At 45.5% G+C, this 20,700-nt stretch overlaps 1 protein-coding gene across 1 annotated transcript in view; it reads right to left on the reverse strand.

The window, feature by feature from the left end:
• LAMA5 (laminin subunit alpha 5) overlaps nt 1-20,700 on the reverse strand; it is a 267,511-nt gene that overhangs the window by 108,269 nt on the left and 138,542 nt on the right. The window contains exons 15-22 of the mRNA XM_054980364.1: nt 19,618-19,752; nt 16,286-16,423; nt 14,671-14,723; nt 14,407-14,506; nt 12,595-12,647; nt 11,700-11,805; nt 10,086-10,185; nt 82-238 (exon numbers count right to left, since the gene is read on the reverse strand). Of these exons, the coding sequence (XP_054836339.1) occupies nt 82-238; nt 10,086-10,185; nt 11,700-11,805; nt 12,595-12,647; nt 14,407-14,506; nt 14,671-14,723; nt 16,286-16,423; nt 19,618-19,752 (842 nt within the window). The remainder of the gene's footprint in view (nt 1-81; nt 239-10,085; nt 10,186-11,699; nt 11,806-12,594; nt 12,648-14,406; nt 14,507-14,670; nt 14,724-16,285; nt 16,424-19,617; nt 19,753-20,700) is intronic.

A 20,700-nucleotide genomic window follows, 5' to 3' on the forward strand; every position in this document is an offset into this window, starting at 1 on the left:
CTTTGCTTGTAGGAAATCTATAATGCGTGAAGTTGCCCATGGTGCCCCTTCCAAGGTAAGAGATGGAGGACCAAGGCCTACCTGGATGGAAGACATTTGCGCGTATCCCCTCCAGCTGAAGTTCTCAAATTCTAGAGGATTGTATCCAAAGCGAACAGGCCTCCCATCCAGCGCAGTTCCCTCTTCCAGTTCATATTTCAGGTGGTGAAGATCAGGGATATAATGGTCTCTAGCTGGTCTGGGGATTTAAAAAAAAAAAAGAGCGACGCACAAAGTTTAAACGGCTTAGTTTCCATCTGCTCTGTGAGGAATAAAAAGCTCAGCTGACTCACGTTTATGATCTCTAAGATTTGTTGTTGTTGTTCTGTTTTTCAGTGCTTCCAGTACCTATGCAACATGCCCACAGCAAAGCAACATTCCGTGCTCAGAATAATTATGCAAGTCCTTTGCTTCTTTTGCAAGCTGAATCCACGTAGTTTTTTAGGTGCAACAGGCCAGGGGAGCCTTCATATTTCAGAGGCAGTAAACCTCCAAATATAACTGCCAGAAGCTAACTTCAGGGGAAGGTCTTGGCCTCCAAGCCCCGTTGTTGGTCCTCCAGAGTAACTGGTTGGCCATAAGGGGAGACAGGATGCTGGAATACGTGGACCACTGGTCTAATCAAGCAGGGAACTTCTTACGTTCTTATGTTTTGTAATCAGCAGTGTGGTGGCAGAGAGATGTGGGGGGGTTCCTGGGGGGAGAACATGGCTGAAGGTCAGGAAGTGATGACAGAGGTCATAGCATCAACTGAAAGTTGAAGCCTTCAGAAGACCTGCCTTGTCCTCACCACAACCCCCCCCACAAAAACTCCACCCCCAACCCTGGATTCCACAACAGCTATGAGGTGTTACGCCAGTTGCTTGATTATGTGCAGACTTGAAAAGAATATAAAGTATTGGCCAGTCGTATCAGAGCAAGGTCCTTAAAAATCCAGTCAGATGTTTCCAGAAATGATGGATCTCACAAATGATAGTCATTTGTTTGTCCCGAATACCTGTTAATATGGAGCGTCTATTTCTTTTAGATTCTGTAACTAAGAGAGTTTCTCCTCTACAAGTGTATTTGATCCATTTTTTCTATAAGCCAAAGAAGACTACAGCTATCGCCAAACCATTATGCTGTTGTTCATGATAACTGGGATTCACTTTTAAATGTAAGTTTTACATAGGATTTGAAACTGGTTTAAAAACATAGTGAAAATGATCAGTTCACAGAACTGCCAACATAATCCTGGTTAAAGCCAGAAATGTGGGAATGCATGCTCCAGGGAGCAGAGAATAAGGGAGGAATTTCATGATCCCATGACACGCCCTCCCTCTCTTAAGCAGGGATCTATCTGCAGCCTTTGATACAGTAGACCATATCATCTTGTTGAGGCGCCTGGAGGCAGCAGTGACTATCAAAGGATGTGCCTTAGACTGATTTAAACCATTTCTCATGGAATGGACTCAAAGGGTAGCTGTTGGGGACCAGCTATCTTCAGAGTGAGAATTATCTTGTTAGAATTATCTTCCACAGAATTATCTTCTAACAATTCTCTTGTTAGAATTATCTTATCCCCCCCATGTTATTCAATCTCTATGTAAAGCCTTTTGGAGAAATAACTCATAGTTACGGAATTGAATGCCATCAATATGCAGATGACACCCAGCTCTATGCCTCCTTACCCAAATCACCATGGGATGCAGTAGAGCTCTTAGGTCGCTGTCTGACAGCTGTGATTAAATGGCTGAAAGCAAACAAATTGAAACTGAATCCAGACAAGACAGAAGTGGGAAGGCAGAGATCTTGGAAGGACATTGTACTTCCCCACTTTTGATGGAATTTGTCTAACCCTTGCAGATTCAGTTAGGAGACTAAGGGTTATACCGGATCTAGCATAACTGCTAGAAAAGTTCATTAAAGCAGCTGCAAAAAAAAAAAAAATTATTTCCACAAACTTAAGTCTAGCTCAGAAGATGACCCCCTACCTTGATATGGCTACTCTGGCCATCTGGATCCATACTATGGTAACATCGAGCCTTGACTACTGTAATGCCCTGCACGTAGGTCTCCCTTCTAAGTTAACTCAGAGACTCCAGCTGCACCTCAGCTATTATCAGGAGCTAGGAGGACCATGAATATCACTCCCATTCTAAGTCACTCCATTGGCTATCTGTAAGTTACAGAGCCCAATTGAAGGTATTGGCGACCACCTACAAAGCTCTTCATGGCCTTGCTCCATGATAGGGTCACCTCTCTCCCTACATTCTACCATGGCAGCTTCGCTCATCTGAACAGGGCCTTCTGCAGGTGCCACCTTGCACATGGACAAAATCAATAGCTGCTTGTACATCTGCATTCGCTGTGGAATACTGTCACTTTGTGGACGGGTCTACCTGAGAAGGTTAGGAAAGCTCCCACTCTCCTGGCCTTCTGCAAAAGATGCAAAACTGAATTATTCGAGGGCTTTTCACTCAGATAGGAGGGCTGTACTGTAAATAAGAGCCAAAACACACGTTAAGAAAAACCTAGGTTCAGCACGTGTTCTCTTACCTCAAGGTTTGCTGGGATCTGTAGGCGTCCTGGAAGCTTAAAGTTTAGCATTTACAAAGCAGCAAAAAGGGAAAGGGAAATACAGGCGCCTTTATTTTAAGCTTTAAGCTTCCAGGACGCCTTTAAGCTTCCAGGACGCTTACAGATCCTTTAAGCTTCCAGGACTTTAAGCTTCCAGGACCCCTACAGATCTTTAAGCTTCCAGGACGCCTACTTTAAGCTTCCAGGACTCCTACAGATCCTGGCAAACCTTGAGGTAAGAGAACACGTGCTGAACCTAGGTTTTTCTTAACGTGTGTTTTGGCTCTAAGTGGTCTCAAGGAGATGCATCAGTAAAGGGATAGGGAATCCATCAGTAAAAGGATAAGGAGGGACCACAGACTTTACTACTATTGCTGTAAATATTGAGGGACCACAGACTCCACTACTATTGCTATAAACATGATTCTACTGTGTAGTTCCTAAGTTGTTTTAATATGTCAGTAGTAGAATAGCACGTGCTCTGTTTCAGCATTTCTTCAACTCTGTATTGGACTGCTGCTGCTTTTTAAATCTTTGCAATTTTGCATGTATATACCCATCATATGTTTATTGAAATGTCTTTGATATCGACTGTACTGGCTCACACTGTGTAATCCGCCTTGAGTCTCAGTGAGAAAGTCGGACTATAGATAAAGTTAAATAAAAAAAGTTCCATCTATACAGGTTCTATGGTGATTCTTATTACTCGTAAAACATTCCACATGTCACATCTGTGAAGTATACGGAGGGCTTTCATATTGCAAGCACACCAGAGGTCTACCATGCACACAGATATCCGGCACCCTCCTGTGTCATTCTGGTCAGATACACTGCTTTATCGGGGGTGAAGGAGCTTGATTAAGAGACACTGCTTTTCTTATTTCCAAAGGAATAAATGACAACCATTTATTTGCCTGAGAAAATAAACAGATTCTAGTGGGCGGAAGCTCAATCTGCTCCTTTCTTTGCGTGACCTCAGCCATTGTCAGCTTCTACCTGCATAGTTCCATCATAGGCTTGCGTGGAGAGGGTTAAATTAGTGTGACAGATTGCCATGTTTAGGTTATTAATGGATTAAATTCAAATGACCAAATGACTTTTGGCTGATTAACAATTACTTGGGCAGCAAATTGATTTAGATTAATTATGCCTTAAGGCAGATGCCTTCTTGCAACAACAACTTAATGCCCACTCAGAGCTGTTTACAAAGTGTGTTATTGTTATCCTCACGACAATCCCCCTGTGAGGTGGGTGGGGCTGAGAGAGCTCTGAGAGAGCTGTGATTGACCGAAGGTCCCCCAGCTGGCTTCAAGCGGAAGAGTGGGGAATCAAACTCGGCTCTCAAGATTAGAGACCTGTGCCAATTGTGACACCTGCATGGTCAAAAGTCAAATATGATTGATCTTTAACTGAGTGAACTTCCACCACTGGCTACATAAAGATTACATTTTAAAGTATTTTTTTTAAAAAAATCTGTTCTGAACTTACTGCCAAGAAATTTAAATGGATGACCTCAAGTCCCAATATTTTGAAACAGAGGTGAGGGCTGGGCTGGAAAGAGATAGAGAAAAACAGGTTTCGCTTACCGTAACTGTTGTTCATCTAGGTCTTCCGTGCAGGCACACATGGGACTGCGCACGCGCAGGCCTGCCGATACCGGAGATTTTTATAGCTCAAAGCCACCAGGGGGCGCTCTCGCCTTCCACCGCGCATGCGCGGCCATTTTCCCGCCTAAATGGACTATAGAAGGCGGAGCGCCCCACACATACCCTCAGTTCCCCTTTCGCCGCCGTACTACTCTCAATTTTACCATACAGCGGGGAAGGAGGGAGGGCATGTGTGCCTGCACGGAAGACCTAGATGAACAACAGTTACGGTAAGCGAAACCTGTTTTTCATCCACGGTCTTCCTGTGCAGTCCCACATGGGAGATTATAAAGCTTAATACCTGGGTGGAGGTACCACAGTAAGTCACTCAAAAATAGAATGTAACACTGCGGTGCCCACTGCAGTCTCCTTCCGGTCCAGGACGTCCAGCGCATAATGCTTGATAAAGGTATCCGCTGAAGCCCACGTCGCCGCTCTACAGATGTCATGCAGAGGAACACCTCTCAGCAGAGCCGCAGATGACGCCAGGGACCTAGTGGAATGGGCATGCACCTCCAAAGGACAAGGTAAATGAGCAGAATCATAACATGTTAAAACTGTTTGAACAACCCATCTCGCAATAGACTGAGATGTCGCTTTCTTTCCCCTCTTTTGTCCTGCAAAACAGACAAACAAATTAGAATCCAAACGAAAAGGCTTGGTACGATCCAAGTAAAAGAGAAGAGCCCTGCGCACATCCAACGAATGGAGGGCCCTCTCTGCATCAGAAGACTGCATCGGGAAAAAGACAGGTAAGGCAATGTCCTGAGACAAATGAAACTGAGACACCACTTTAGGTAAAAAGTCAACTTTAGTCCGTAAGACCACCTTGTCCGCATGAAACTTCAAATAGGGGGGTTCTGACGAAAGCGCAGCCAATTCCCCCACCCTTCTGGCTGAAGTGATCGCCACCAAGAAAGCCACCTTCAAAGTAAGGTAGCGTAAAGGACAGGTAGCTAGAGGTTCAAAAGGTTTAGACATCAATCTAGTCAAGACTAGCGGTAAAGACCACTGAGGGACAATAGCCCGAACAGGGGGGTACAAATTATTCAGTCCTCGGAGAAACAATTTCGAAGTGTAGTGTGAGAAGACTGATTTCCTATCTATAGGAGGATGGAATGCCGAAATTGCTGCCAAATACACTTTAACAGAACTATTGGCTAAACCCCCTAATTTAATCTCCCAAAGGAACTCCAAAACCTCAGGCAAAGAGGAAGAGAAAGGGTCCAAATTCCGGCTACGGCACCACCCAGAAAAACGTTCCCACTTGAACGCATAGGACTGTCTCGTGGAAAGGCGTCTAGCATTCAATAAAACATGAGCTACAGCTTCAGAAAACCCCGACTGTGAATTATCAGCCACGCTGTCAGTTTGAGTCGTTGAATGTCGTGATGCAAAACCCCGTGCCAGGACAGAAGGTCCGGAACGAGTGGCAATCTGATCGACTGCGACTGCAATCGAAGGAGAGTGTGAAACCAAGGTTGTCTCGGCCAAAAAGGGGCTATCAGTATGACCGTCGCCCCCTCCCCTTGGATTTTGCTCAGAACCCTGGCCAACAGGGGGAATGGGGGAAATGCATAACACAGAGGACCCGACCACTCGACTTGAAATGCATCCCCATCGGACCCGGGGCCTAGACCCCCCCTGGAGCAATAGCGATGGGCCTTGCGATTGTCCAGTGTGGCAAAGAGGTCCAGTTCCGGGAAACCCCACATCGAGAAGATCGGAACGAGGTACTTGTCCCGAAGAGACCATTCGTGAACATCCCGGTGTAGTCTGCTCAGCTGATCTGCTTGGAGATTCTCCACCCCCGGGATGTGTACCGCTCTCAGCCAAACCGAGTTCTGTATGGCCCAAGTCCACAGCTTCATCGCCTCGGTACAAAGGGTCGCCGATGCCGTGCCACCCTGTTTGTTGATATAAAACATTGCAGTCGTGTTGTCCGTCAACACTTGCACTGATTTGTTGCGCACGGTATCTGAAAAGGAGATCAGTGCATTTGAAATAGCCCTAAGCTCAAGGAGATTAATATGTTCCGAGCGTTCGGCCTGAGACCATGTGCCGTGAGCATAAGCACCCTCACAGTGAGCTCCCCAACCCAACAGGGAAGCATCAGTGGTTATGGACAAGTGAGTTTGACGATAGCCAAACTCCACACCCTTAAATAGATTCGCATCTGCCAACCACCATTCTAACGAGGCCACCACCCGTCGAGGGACTGATAAACGTTTGTTCTGGGAATCAGAGTTGGGAGAAAAACTGGCATTAAACCACATTTGTAGTGGCCGCATGAACAGCCTGGCGAACGGAACCACAGCCGTAGTAGAAGCCAAACAACCCAAGAGAGTCTGGATAAAATGAGCTGATTGAAAACGGCAGCGCTGCAGCCGAAGGACCATGCCCTTAATCCTGGCCGCCCTGTCTGAGGGCAGGAAGCCAGCATTCTTGATCCCATCCAAGACTACTCCTATAAATTGTACAGACCGTACTGGGGTCAATTTTGACTTTTTCTGATTAACGAAAAGACCTAACCTAAGACATAAATCTAAAGTCAGGGATACTTGGGTAAACACGTCATCAGCAGAACTTCCAACCAGGAGCCAATCATCCAGGTACGGGAAGATCCGACAGCCCTGTAACCTCAAATGGGCCACCACCACAGCTATACATTTCGTAAAGACCCTAGGAGCAGTAGCTAAACCAAAGGGTAAAACCCGGTACTGGTAAATTTTACCATCATAAGTAAAACGTAAATACTTCTTGTGTTCGGGAAAAATGGAGATATGGAAATAAGCGTCCTTCAAATCAAGGACAGCAAACCAGGAGTGTCTAGGTAAAAGGGTCAGAACCATTTGCAAAGTGACCATTTTAAATTTTCGAATTTTTATCAGTTTATTAAGGGCCCGTAGGTCTAAAATGGGTCGAAGAACACCATCTTTCTTTTCCACCAGAAACAGGTTAGAGTAAAAACCGAAGGGGGCAGGATCACCGGGCACCTCTTCAATTGCACCCTTCTGAATCAGGGTGGCCAATTCAGTTAAGATCTCCGTATGAGGAGGTCCGGAAGAAAAGACAGGGAGACTCAGGTAAGGTAAACTCACAAACTCAACTTTATAACCATACTGAACAATATCAGAAACCCAAACATCGGAACCGATGGACAGCCACTCCCTCCAGTAAGCATGTAGCCTGAACCCAAACATAGGCTCAGGTCCCTGTAATTGTCAGAATTGCTTCTGGACATGGGGGGCGTCCTTAGCCTGTTGATGCTGAGAACCAGGCTTGGGACGGTGACCTTGTCTGCGCCTGGAAAAGGATTGTTGAGGGCTCTGGTAACTCCTCTGAGACTGATACGAATACCCCTGATAAGGCTGGTACCGATATGATCTGCCCCGCTGAGAAGATCTGAAGTAAGGTCTGGCGGGATGCTGAGGAGCCTGGTGTAGAACACCATAGGACCGTGCTGTGAGACGATCCGTCCTCTTTTTCGACAGGTATTCATCTGTCTTCTCAGAAAAAAGGAGCGTCCCTTCAAAAGGTAAGTCCTCTACTTTGTTCCTCGTCTCAGGCGGGAGAGCAGTCGTGCGAAGCCACGCAAATCGCCGCAAAACCACTGCAGAGAGCAAGGAACGCGCAGACGTATCGGACAAACTCCTGCTCGTATTAATCTGGTGCCTCGAGAGGCGGGTGGCCTCCTCTTGGATGACATGCAGGAGGGTCCGCTGGTCTTCAGGGAGTTTGGGAAGGAAAGCAGCCACTTTCTTCCACAGGAAGAGCTGGTAAGCCGACATCATAGCCGCATAGTTAGCCACTTTGATGGCAAAAGCAGCAGAGGTGTACATTTTCCTCCCTAGAGTATCAATCTTTCTACTGTCCTTGTCAGTAGGAGCCGACATGGAACCTTGTTTGCCCCTTGCCTGCATCTCCTCAGTGACTAAGGAGGAAGGAGGTGGATGGACAGCCAAGAACGGGTGGTTTTCGTCCTTTGTACGATAAAGGCCTTCCACTTTTCGGTTAGTGGCGGGGATAGAAGCAGGCTTAACATTGAGCTTCTTCCACAGCTCAACAAAACCATCGATCAGCGGAAAGGCTACGGAAGGAGTGGAACCCGAGTAGATATGCTGGTAGATCTTATCAGTAAATTTCGACTCCGTAGAGGTCGTTTCCAAATCCAGTGCTTTAGCCATTCGCTGAAGCAATTCATTATAGGCTCTGAAGTCGTCCGTCGGCGAAGGTTCTTCCGCTGGGCCAAGTTCAGCATCAGGTGAATCCGAAGGAGGGGACTCATAACCCCTTGGTCGGTCCCGACGGTAATCAACCTCAGAAAGGTGCGGTGTTCCATGCGAGTCGCCATAGGATCGGATCCGAAAGGAAGGAGACATCGAGTCCCTTCGAAAAGAGCGGTCCGATCGGAGTGGACTATCCCCCATGTAGTATGAGGCCGCACGGCCCTCACTGCTGTATCGCTCCCTCGATCGGCTCCGAGTCGGGTACGGGCTGTATCTACGGCCCGATCCACTCCGATAACTCCGACCCGATCTGATGGACCCGGATTCATGGGAGGTTGATCGCGGGCGTCCCGTAGGGGTCGGGGGTTTCTCTACCGGAACCGGGTCTTCCTGGGAAGAGGGGTCCGGGTCCTTGCGCCTCTTTTCCGGTGGGTCGGAACCGAGCGCACCCGAAGGGGTCGGTAACGGAGAGGAGAGTAACTGCTCCAGAACCGCCTTGTCCCTTTTGGAAGAATGTTTTCTCTTCTTCTTCTTTTTGTCAGAGTCGGACGGAGCGGGTGGTTCTCCCGCTGTCTCCGAAGCGACTGCACCCTGAGACTGTGGAGGCGTCGGTCTTGACACCGAAGGTGTCCGGCTCCGAGACGCAGCTCGATCCAAGGCCGGTGCAGCAGATGAAGTCGAGGGCGGTCGGCTCCGAGGGAGCTTCGGAACCGATGGTGCTGGTTCCGACGCGCTCCGAACCGAGGAGGACGAGCGATCTCTCGGTCTCGACTCCGAATGACTCGGGGAAGGTAAGGCGCGAGGGGTCCTCGAGCTCACGGTTTCGGCCGGCCGAGGAGTGGATCCGGGCGCAGCAGATGGAGGTGCCTTCGCCGGAGGGTCCACAACAGACATAGCACGTTGCCACAGCGAGGCGTGCAAACGGTCCGCCCTCTCCGCCCTGGCCTTCGAAGTAAAGGCACGGCAATGTTTACAGGCCTGGGTATTATGGGTTTCCCCGAGGCAATAAAGGCAATTAGAATGGCCGTCTGACCTGGTCATCTTTCGATTGCAGGAGACGCATCGCTTGAACAAAGCAGTATCCGACATCGCGAACGAGTAGAAGAGCTAAAAACCTCATCTATCGGCGGCGAAAAGGAAACTGAGGGTATGTGTGGGGCGCTCCGCCTTCTATAGTCCATTTAGGCGGGAAAATGGCCGCGCATGCGCGGTGGAAGGCGAGAGCGCCCCCTGGTGGCTTTGAGCTATAAAAATCTCCGGTATCGGCAGGCCTGCGCGTGCGCAGTCCCATGTGGGACTGCACAGGAAGACCGTGGATGAACAACTTGTTTTCCTCTATTCTCTTCCCACGGGTCATCGCTTCATAACTTCCATCATGCCCCTCATTTTTTCCTCTACACAAAAAATCCACATATGTAGAATCGCATGCAGATGACCAATCCGGCCTGCCGTACCCAGGAGTCTTCTCTATCAGCCTCATGTCAACAGGGCTATTTCCCAAAGAAGAACAAAGGACCCATTCATACTCCCCAGCCCACTTGGAACACACAGAAAAAGTCTAGTCGGGCTAGACTTGGGGGCTGTTCTCTGCGAGTATCGCAGCCTGCCTTACTGAGTGCACGTGGGGCCCTGCATGTTTAGGCGGCAGGGGCAAGCTCCCGTCCTCTCTTCGCACATGGGCCCGACAGATCCACCGATGTCACACCGGCATCCTGCAGACAGGAAACACATGTTTACATTCCACAGCCACTCAGGGCCTTCAAACAGCAATCATAAAAGCCTAGTGTCGAACGGGCGTGGCAGAGGCTCGGCACTATTTTTATTCCACTGTATCCGCTTTCACGTTGGCTTCTGGCCCTGCCCGGATTAGTTTCCACTGTCTCCCGATTCTGAACTGTTCTAGGACTATGTCTGTCTCCCAACGGGCTCCTAAATAAAGTTTCCAAACACGATCTACAGACCACCCCTCCCACTCTGGTCAGCATCATAATCCACCCAAGTATACAGCCTTGTACGGCTTTGTTCTATTAGCTAGAACAATCAGAGCTTAATAAAGCATCCTGCCCTAAATTGGACTCTACATCCATTTTTTTAGATAAAGAATTAATTTCTGTCAAAAAAGGTCCACATACCAAATTTAATACTATGCCCTTGAACAACATGCCACTCCTATCCATGTTGTATTTCTCATTCTCTCAACCTTTCAATTGTTTTTTGAAATAGTTGTTTAACCTGAAGGTTGGCATCTCTGCCTATCCATCAGCCTTCACAGACATTTCTTTTCAACTTCCTTGAACTGGCGTTGCGTCTGACCGGTTTATTTCGTAATCCCTAGAACAGAATCCATTCCAGATTCTGTTCCCCCTTTCTCAAATCTTACCTTAACAAATGTTAACCAAGATAATTTTTTTAAAATGGGCACCAATAACTGTGCAAATCTGGCAACTCTTGGAAGGTGAGAAAACATTCAAAACTTGCCACAAAAATGGGAAGAAGCTAGATGTCACAGGGAAAAAGTTAGGACTGTGCATACTGTATGTACAAACCTTAAGAACCACAGAGGGAAATGAGGATATAGATCATTCTCCATTAAGAATTATAATCAAATCGTCAAGACTCGGATCTTATGAATGAGTACCACATGCACTAGATTGCCTTCTGGTATGGAGTGTTTCCTTTTCCATGAAAACTTTCATTTGTGCAAGGGCCACTGAAAACCACTGATCTTGTGCAAATTAAGTGTTTGCAGAAGAGGAATTGTGCTCTTCAGCACACACTTGTGTGCACAGAACTTGTTCATAGGATTCAAGTCTAAGGATTTCAACAGAGGCAGACATTGTGCAGATGGAACCCTGAATCAAGGACCTCGGTGTTTGGGGGGGGGGAGGGAAAGCAGTGGGAGGGCTTCTAGTGTCCCTTCCCCAGTGGCAGACCTCCTGATGACACTTGGTTTTCTTGGCCACTGTATGTCACAGAGTGTTGGACTGGATGGGCCATTGGCTTGATCCAACATGGCTTCTCTTATGTTCTTATGACTCCTTGGGCAGCTTCCTATGGGAAAGCAGATGTATGCTTTTACCCTTATCAAGCTGGAATTTCAAAGTCATCAAACCTTTGCAATTGGATGCGCCCCATCCAATCAACGGGCCAACAGCTCCCTGGCTCAAGGAGACGTCCCCATCCAGTAGGTAAGTGAACATGCTGTCATAGAGGAAAGAGGATGTACCTTGACAGCCAAAGTAATTCCCGCTCGCCAGCTTGTAGTATCCCTCTTTGCATGTTGAGCAGAACTGGCCACAGATGTTGGGTTTGCAGAAACAGTGCCCATCACCCTATGAGACACCAATTATGTATCATAAGCAACCCATGAGGGTGTTACAATTTCAACAGCCCCATTCTTAAAGGGTGTGTACGAACAGAAAACATGAGGAAGGCAAAGAATCTGAAAAGGAATACGGTACATACGCTATCCCAATAATTGCTTGGTTTTGCGATTAAAAAAGCAATGAGGGTACAGGAGACCTCAGCTCTAACTCTCATTACTGACAGAGAAAACCACAATAGTACTAAATGCTAAAGATCTGGACACCAACAGAGAAACAAAGATATGCCTTTTTTTCTCTGAATAAACTTATCCAGAATAATGATACTTCCCCTTTTCCTTTCAAGCTCCTTTGATCCAATGATCTTGAGCAGCAGATAGGGAGTCTTTATTTCTTCAAGGAAAATATGGTGGAGAGATACTTGGCCACGGGCAGCGTAGTTCTCGCGGCTCTATCCACCAGCAGGTAAGGGAATAATGATACCATTCCACTACCAGTGACAGCCCGAGTATAGTTATGCACTTCTGAGATGACTGACTTCAACGGATTTAGAAGGGGTTAACTCTGTTTTGGATGGCACTATGGAAGTAAAATATCCTTCAAATGCTGCCCATCATCTAACACACAGTATCTTGCAAAGATTTAAGGAAGGAGTAAAAAAAAAAAAAACCTTCTGCATGGCAACGGTTACGCTAGCTTCAGAATTCTGTATTCCGGCTAAAGGTAAACTGACTTTCAGATACAAGGTTTTGCCCACAGGACACTGCAGTGAATTTCGTCGGATGACAGAAAACTTACTTGCTGGCACTCCGCAACACCTGCAATTGTTCCAGCAGTATCACACTGGCAGCCTGGGGGAAACAAAAAGTTAATCCATCGTTAAAGCTCTTTTGCTGTTGACCTTTAAAGCCGTATGTGGTTTTGAACCAACATACCTTAAGGACCGTCTACTCCCCTACAAACCTATCTAACCAGCAGAGTCATCTTCAGAAGTCCTGCTTCAAGTGCCCTCACCTTCTGAGATTAGGTGGGAGGCAACCCAGGAGAGGGCCTTCTCAGTTGTGGCCCCAAAACTTTGCAACTCTGTCCCCAGAGAGGTTTACCTATGCTCTTCTACTACTATCTTACGCCAACGGGAGAAGACGTTATCATTTTTTTGGCGTTCCCTCATTGATCCTGCCTTCCTGCCCTATGTTTTAATTGTTGTTTTTATGTTTTTGTATATGTGCTTTAGCTCTACTTTTAATTGTTTTAATGGTATGTTTCTTGCTGGTTTTAAGGGTTTTTAAGAGGTGCTTTTGTTATGTGTGTTTTAACTTGTTAGCCAACACTGTGGCCCTGATGAGGGCAGAAAGGTGGGGTAATAAACTCTGTTAAGTAAATAAAAATCTTGCAACAGACCTCCAGTACAAAAGCAAGATAACAGCATAAACTTTCGTTGTTAATTCCTTCAATCATCTGTGAGAATCTGAGCTATTCTGATGGAGCTTTCCTTACTGCAAAATCTTTAATCTACAACAAGCTACCGTAAACTCATGAATACCAATAACCCTTCTAACCTAACACAACCCAAAGTTCACTGCAGTCAGACAGAAAATCTTCCACAGCCTTGGTTCTCGACATTCCTTCGCTCATCTGAACAGGGCTTTCTGCAGGTACCACCTTGGACATGGGCAAAATCAACAGCTGCCCTTACATGTGCAATAGGAAATGACTATCGACTTTACTATTGCAGTAAGTGTGATAGAATGTAGAATTTACTATTATTGCTGTAAGTATGGGCCTATTGCGTGGATTCTATGTTGTTTAATATATCAATTTGAGAACTGCTTAAGCTCTGTATTGGATTTCTGCTGGCTTTAAATCTTTGCAAATCTGCAGGTATATGTAACCCAAATGGGTTATCTGGAGCCAGGTTCCAGTAGAGCAGCGATTACATGTGTACTGAAATATCTTTGAAACTGACTGTACTGACCCACACTGTGTAATCCGCCTTGTGTCTCAGTGAGAAAGGTGGACTAGAAACAACGTTAATAAATAAATAAAAATAAAGAACTGGCCATACAATGGATTGAATAAGGTTTTATATATCCAAAGTATTTAGTACTGCTGCATTAACAATCCATCAAGCTGACCCAGTCTTAGATTCCAGAGCTAGTCTGTTGATCAGCTGCCCCTATCAAAATGTCTTCCTTGTAACTATTCATACTCTGTTCTTTATTCTGACATTTATTTTGCTCTGCTGTTTATTCTGGCCCTGATCTGGGTAGCCCAGGCAAGCCTGATCTCGTCAGATCTCAGAAGCTAGGCAGAGTTGGCCTCGTCTAGTAATTGGATGGGAAACCTGCAATGAAGACAAGGGTTGCAGAGGCAGGCAATGGCAAACCAACTCTGTTAGTCTCTGGCCTTAAAAACACCAAGGGGGGGACACCATAAGTCAGCGATGACTTGATGGGACTTTCCACCACCATTTATTCTGACATTTGAAGAGAAGAAACGTGAACTGCATTCAACTTATATCATCCTGATAATGGTCAGGATAAACCAGTTCAGACATGATGGTTTCCAGTGGCATGGACAAGACCCTTTTTTGAAGGAATAGTTTCTTACTCATGCACCCAAACGGGTTATCTGGAGTCAGGTTCCAGTAAAGTGGCTTGCACTGATCACAAGCTGAGCCTTCCACGTATGCCCGGCACCTGCAGGACCCCTGGAAAGAAAAAAGGAGAAAAGGAAGGAGGAAAGGTATTTGGATGTGGGGATCAAATAGAACAGAAGGTCACGCAGGCTCCATGTGAGATTGTGGGAGGGCCCATTTTCACGCTTCACAAATATTGAACATGTATGGGATTTGTGAGCTGGGGATTTACTCACCATTGGCGAGGAAGGATCTGCATCTTCGAGCCCTGCAGGATTACAAGAGCCCACTGCAACAGAAAAATGCACCCGTGATCTTTTTTGACAGAGGGTGTGAGGAGCATATCTACCACATGCAATTTCTGGGAAGATGTTCTAGGTGGGTCCAGTAACACCTTAAAGATCAACGGCGTTCTCCAAGGGATAAGTGTTCATGAGTCAAAGCTCTCTTCACCAGGTACAAATGAGAATTATGACTCATCAGTCATTATATCCAGTTCACAGGGCAGGGGAGCTGTTAAAAAGATTGGAGGCAGGCTGCACAGCACAGGGGAAAACATGGTCGGCTTGATTAGGGCAAGGTTTTGTTGGTCTTTAAGTTGCTACTGCCCTGACCTGGATAGCCCAGGCAAGGCCGATCTTGTCAGATCTCGGGAGCTAAGCAGGGCCAACCTTGGTCAGTAACTGGAGACCTCCAAAGAAGACAAGGGTTTCTACGCAGAGACAGGCAACGGCAAACCAAGTGTGTTAAGTCTCTTGCCTTAAAAACCCCAGCAGGGGTTGCCATAATGACTTGACAGCACTTTCTTCCACCACCAAGACACTGCTGGACTTCACTTTTATTCTGCTACTACAGAATAACATGGCTACCCACCTGAAACTATCTTCACAGATCTGGTAGGATAGCTGCTGAGCTAAGACAGCTACTGGAGTAGAAGGCTAATGTGCTTAGCTTTAGAGCTGAGAACAAAGTATGTGGGAGGAGGTGGGAATAACTAATTTAAGTACACAGAAAACATCATAACACTCAGGTCAAGGTTTAATAACAACAACAACAACAACAACAACAACAACAACGTTTGATTTATATAAAGCCCTTTAGGACAACTTAACGCCCACTCAGAGCAGTTTACAAAGTATGTTATTCTTATCCTCACTACAATCACCCTGTGAGGTGGGTGAGGCTGAAAGAGCTCTGAGAGAGCTGTGACTGACCCAAAGTCACCCAGCTGGCTTCAAGTGGAGGAGTGGGGAATCAAACTCAGAGCGGAACTACAAGTGACAAAAGGCACAGATTGGACACTTGTCAGCTTCCCTCAAGTTTTGATGGGAAATGTAGGCATCCTAGTCTTGCAGCTTGGCTCTCCGACTGCTGTCCAATGGACTTTTCAACTGTCACTTGTCCAACATTCCGCCAAGCTGCCTACATTTCCCATCAAAACTTGAGGGAAGCTGACAAGTGTCCAATCTGTGCCATTTGTCACTTGTAGTTCCGCTCTCAATTCTCCAGATTAGAATCCTGTGTTCTTATCCAATACACCAAACTGGCTCCCCCAAAGCCAACTGTGGACCCATCTGCTACTTTTGAGCAGTTCTACTCCTCCATATCAGAGTTTAACAAAACAAAAAGCATTTTTAGCAGCACTTGGAAGCCATCCAATGAGGAGCCCTGAATTCAGCAATATTTGGGGCATTCATCTTAGTATTATTCATTATGAACACATTGGGAGCACATTCATCATGTAACAGATCAGTGGTGATGCTCAGTGCCCTGAGTGTCAAGGTAGACAGACAGCAAGACTTCAGGGATGCTGTACGCTACAGATGTGGAATAAGAGTTAGGCGAAGCTACCTTCACATTGTGGGAATCCGTAAGCCCCTGGAATGCAGGTATCACATCGCTGTCCAGTTACTCTGGGGCGGCAGCTACACTGTCCAGTCTCCTGGTCACATGTGCCATGAAGAGACCCTTCTGTGGAACAGTGGCAAGCTGAAGTGGATGCAAAAAGACAAGGTCATGACATCAAGTCATAACATAAAAATGTACCTATTAGGAAAACAACAGTCCACATAACCTAGAACGGCCCGTCGGTATTGTTTGTCAGATAGAAACACAAGCAGTAATTTCCTTGAGCCAAAAAGATCAGAGTTTGTAACAGAATTCTCTTGCTGCATCAGCACTTTGGCTGACTACGTGCAAGCTATGTTAATGCAATACATTTCAGCACATGGACTTCTGCAGGTTAGGGCCACTAGCTTGGAACCTATGAGCAAGTACACTAGTCAGCATCTGCCATGAAGCACACCTATTCTTGCGCTTGCACTTCTGGTTTGCACAAGGCTCGCTGAAAACCTCTAGACTGACAAGGCGGAAGGTGATGAACAGTAAAGGTTTATTTACAGAAAATAAGATGTGTAATAAGGTAAAGATTCTGTGTGGAATACTTCGGTAAAGAATATACAGCTGGTTCTAAATTTCACTCCCCAGAGATTTTAAGTTTTCCCAATGGGAGTGAACACGTTGAAATGAAAGCACAGTTAATCAAACACGAACTCCGAGGAGAGATTTGATTTCTTTTTCTCCAGGCATGTTTCCTCAGCATTCATGTTTCACCTGGATCCTATTCCCGTAGCTGTCAGATTCTAGATTACTCTTTTAACTCTCAGAACCTGTTCACACCAGTTAGATTGGATGGGCCCTTCACAGGGTGCTCATTTGTCTCACTAAAACATTTTCTTCGCTAACCTGACCCCAACTCCTATCAGCCAAGTAAAAATCCTGTCTGAGCTGCTGCTCTTATCCAGAGCAGCCATTCCCTGTCTGAGGAAAAAGCATCTCTTTTCCCTCTCTTATGCCGAGCCTGGCTCCCTGTTTCCCATCCAGCGGAGCTCCAAGGGCTTTGACTGGCCGAGGGCTTTGACTGGCCGAGGGCTTTGACTGGCCGAGGGCTTTGACTGGCCGACAATCACTTGGATTTGCATGAGGCCGAAGTCAACAAGGATTGGTTCGAAGTCCTGAAGGATAGGCAGGACTTCCAGGTTGATTGCCACAGAAGTTTTCATAGTTATCTCTGTTCCTTTAAATTATGCATTTGAGAACTAATTTTTACACAAAAAGCACAGATCAGAATTAAGGGGGTTTCACTTGCTGTTTTGCGTGTAAGAGAAAGTATGTGATCTCTTGGGAGGAGAGCATGAACAAGCCCAAGGAACACAACCTTGGTTTTGAGGATCAGAACATGGTGCCTGAGTTATGCCACTGATTATGATGATTTTTATATTCTCTTCTCCCGCTTTTATACTTTGCATAACCTGAAATGTTCATCTACTTCAAACAGATCCAAATGTTTTCAAATAAACAGCCTAGTTATTATACACATTAAGTTCATCATCATCATCATCATCATCATCATCATCATCATCATCATCAGAGGAGGAGGAGGAGGAGGAGGAGGAGGAGGAAGCAGAAAATTGCTAGGGCTATACACAATTTTTTACTAAAATCTACCCCATCCACAGGCACACAATCTAAGCATACATGTAAGAATTTATTTTACAACAAATGATAACTTGGATTTGCTCATTTAATAAAGACATTTCCCCACAAGTGCTTTTTGCATACCCAAAATGGATTATGCTGGCAACCTGCCAAAGCTTTCTAAATAGCAACAGTTTCTCTTCAAAAGGGGAAACATTTGATTGTTTTATAACACCAAATGCAATGTACGATCTTGAAACTTTGCGCTATTTTCTGCCTGCATTCCTCTCTCAATACGTTTATCCTCTTGCCCCATTCATTGTCAAGATCATAATTAACAAGGAACAAAAAATAAATGGCCTTGCACCCTGCATCTGCCAAGACTTTTTGATCTAAGCTTCCAGCTTCTTCAAAAGCACAATGCCGACATCAGTACTGGCAACCAACACAAAGCCAGCTGGCTACGGCCCAGTTTTTCCACATTTAACGGAGAGCAGGCGAGGGGTGAAAAATGGGAAAGCATTTGATGGTGTCATTCAGGTCATTCAAGGACGCTGATATTCAGAGTCATTTTTGGCTAAGGAGCCTGGAGATCGAAGTAAGAACCACAAGTAACTGGCAATTATTGCCATCTTGGATCCTTGTACAATGGTGTCTTAGGGTTGATTCACACATGCAAATCCATCACTTGATTTTCCTGTCTTAGACTGCTGCTACAGACTTAACTAGAAGCTAGATTGTGTGAACTGAAAGACACCTTCGCCAAGATGGCATGAAAATTCTGCTGCGGTCATCACAGGGTGAATGTGCACGGGTTAACCAGCCCTAATTCATGGTCTGGTTAACCTTAACAAGTAACTTGGTAGCTGGCAACATATGAATCTGTAATAACAAGGGAAAACTGAATCATGAGCCTAAATTTTGTTCTGTGCTGAAAGATCAGCAAGAAGAGGCCAGGATCATATGAAACTAAAAGGCCAGAAGGCTCTATAACAGAATGTCCACAAAGACTGCCCCAAACACTGTAACTTCTGCAACAGCACAACAATTTTAAATGCTTCTCATATGCACTGCTTTTTAAATCCTTGATCACTGCCGCTGCTTTCCTGTGAAGCCTCTCTGTGCCTGTTTTTCACCATTTTTAAGTAGCAACAAAGCCAGAAGCTGAAAGAATAACACCACCTGCAACTTGGTGCTGGTAGAGAGTTTTGCAGAGACCATGGATGGCCAAAAAGACAAATAAATGGGCACTAGTTCAAATCAAGCCTGAATTCTTTCTAGAAGCTAAAATGACAAAACTGAGGCTATTGTACTTTGGTCACATCATGAGAAGACAAAATTCTCTGGAAAAGTCAATAATGCTAGGAAAAGTGGGAGACAGCTGGAAAAGAGGAAGACTTAAAACGAGATGGCTTGACCCAATAAAAGAAGCCATGTCCTCCAGTTTGCAGGATCTGAGCAAGTCTGTTAATGACAGGACATTTTGGAGGTCTTTCATTCATAGGGTCGCCATAGTTTGGAAGTGACTTGATGGCACATAACACACACACAATTGCCAGTTAGATCACATTCTGATAGGGAATGAAAAAACAGAGTCCAAGTGAACAAAAATGATTACTGAATCAATGGTCTCACGCCATGCATTGATACCTGAAGCAAATTCCTTCCCTGTTGCCAAAAAGACAAGCCAAAATCTGATGACTGACCTGTACAGGTGGGATAACCGTAGAAGCCTGGTGCACACTGGTTGCATGTATGGCCTATGTAATTTGAACGGCATTGACACTGACCAACGGGGCTACAGTTATTGTCCACAGAGCCCCGGAGGTCACAGGAACAAGCTGCAAATGAAAAACACATTAAAAGTTTGAAGAAAGAGACATGAAGAGTGAGGAACTGACACCGAATCCCCATGATATTCTTGAGAAATTTACTCCAGTAGTACTACACTCGTTCTAAGCAAATAAAAGTCAAGAACACTGAATGGCTGTGCAGCAATACTTCCAAAACAAGCTAAAAGCTTGCTGTCTTCCGAGAATTTAATAGATTACTTTGTTAGGCTGGTTTCTTTGCAATTTAGTATAACAGCGTATTTGGGAAGGAATGCTGCATGATATAGACCGATTTTGCCAAATCTTGTAAGCTAAGCAGGATTGGCCTCAGCCAGTACTTGGATTGAAAACCACCAAGGAAGTCAAGGGTTACTCTGCAGAGGAAGGCGATGGCAAACCACCTCTGCTCCTCACTTGCCTTGAAAACCCCTTGCTGGGGTCACCATAAGTCAGTTGCAACTTGACAGCCGGCACACACATACATATAACAGTATATGGGGTTTACCGACCAAATTAAAATTACATCACCGACAAAGAGTTCTGTCTCTTCCAAAAGTCAAGAAAAAAAGGCCCATTTTTGTTGAAAATTAATTGCAGAGCGCCTTCCCAAACTTAACTTCTGTCAAGTTGATCCGTCAACACTATATTCCCAGCCTTATTAAGCCATTCAGACGAATCCATCCAGTATTTTGGTCAAACCATTTTAAGCTGCTAAAAACAGATTTGTTAACAGGCTAATATTAAAATGAACATTTACACAAATATTATGCAGTAAAAGCAATAATAGATTCAAAGGTAATCTAACCCCCAAGTTTGCTTGGATAACCAATATAATTTGTGACCAATACTGAGATACTTTGGGCACATCCACAAGAGGTGATTCAAAAATGCATACAATACAGAGCATTTCCAGTATTTAAATTACTGAAAAAAAAATCTGTTTAATCTTGCTGGAGT

The sequence above is a fragment of the Eublepharis macularius genome, chromosome 5 (assembly GCF_028583425.1).
Source record: "Eublepharis macularius isolate TG4126 chromosome 5, MPM_Emac_v1.0, whole genome shotgun sequence".
Classification (NCBI taxonomy): Eukaryota; Metazoa; Chordata; class Lepidosauria; order Squamata; family Eublepharidae; genus Eublepharis; species Eublepharis macularius.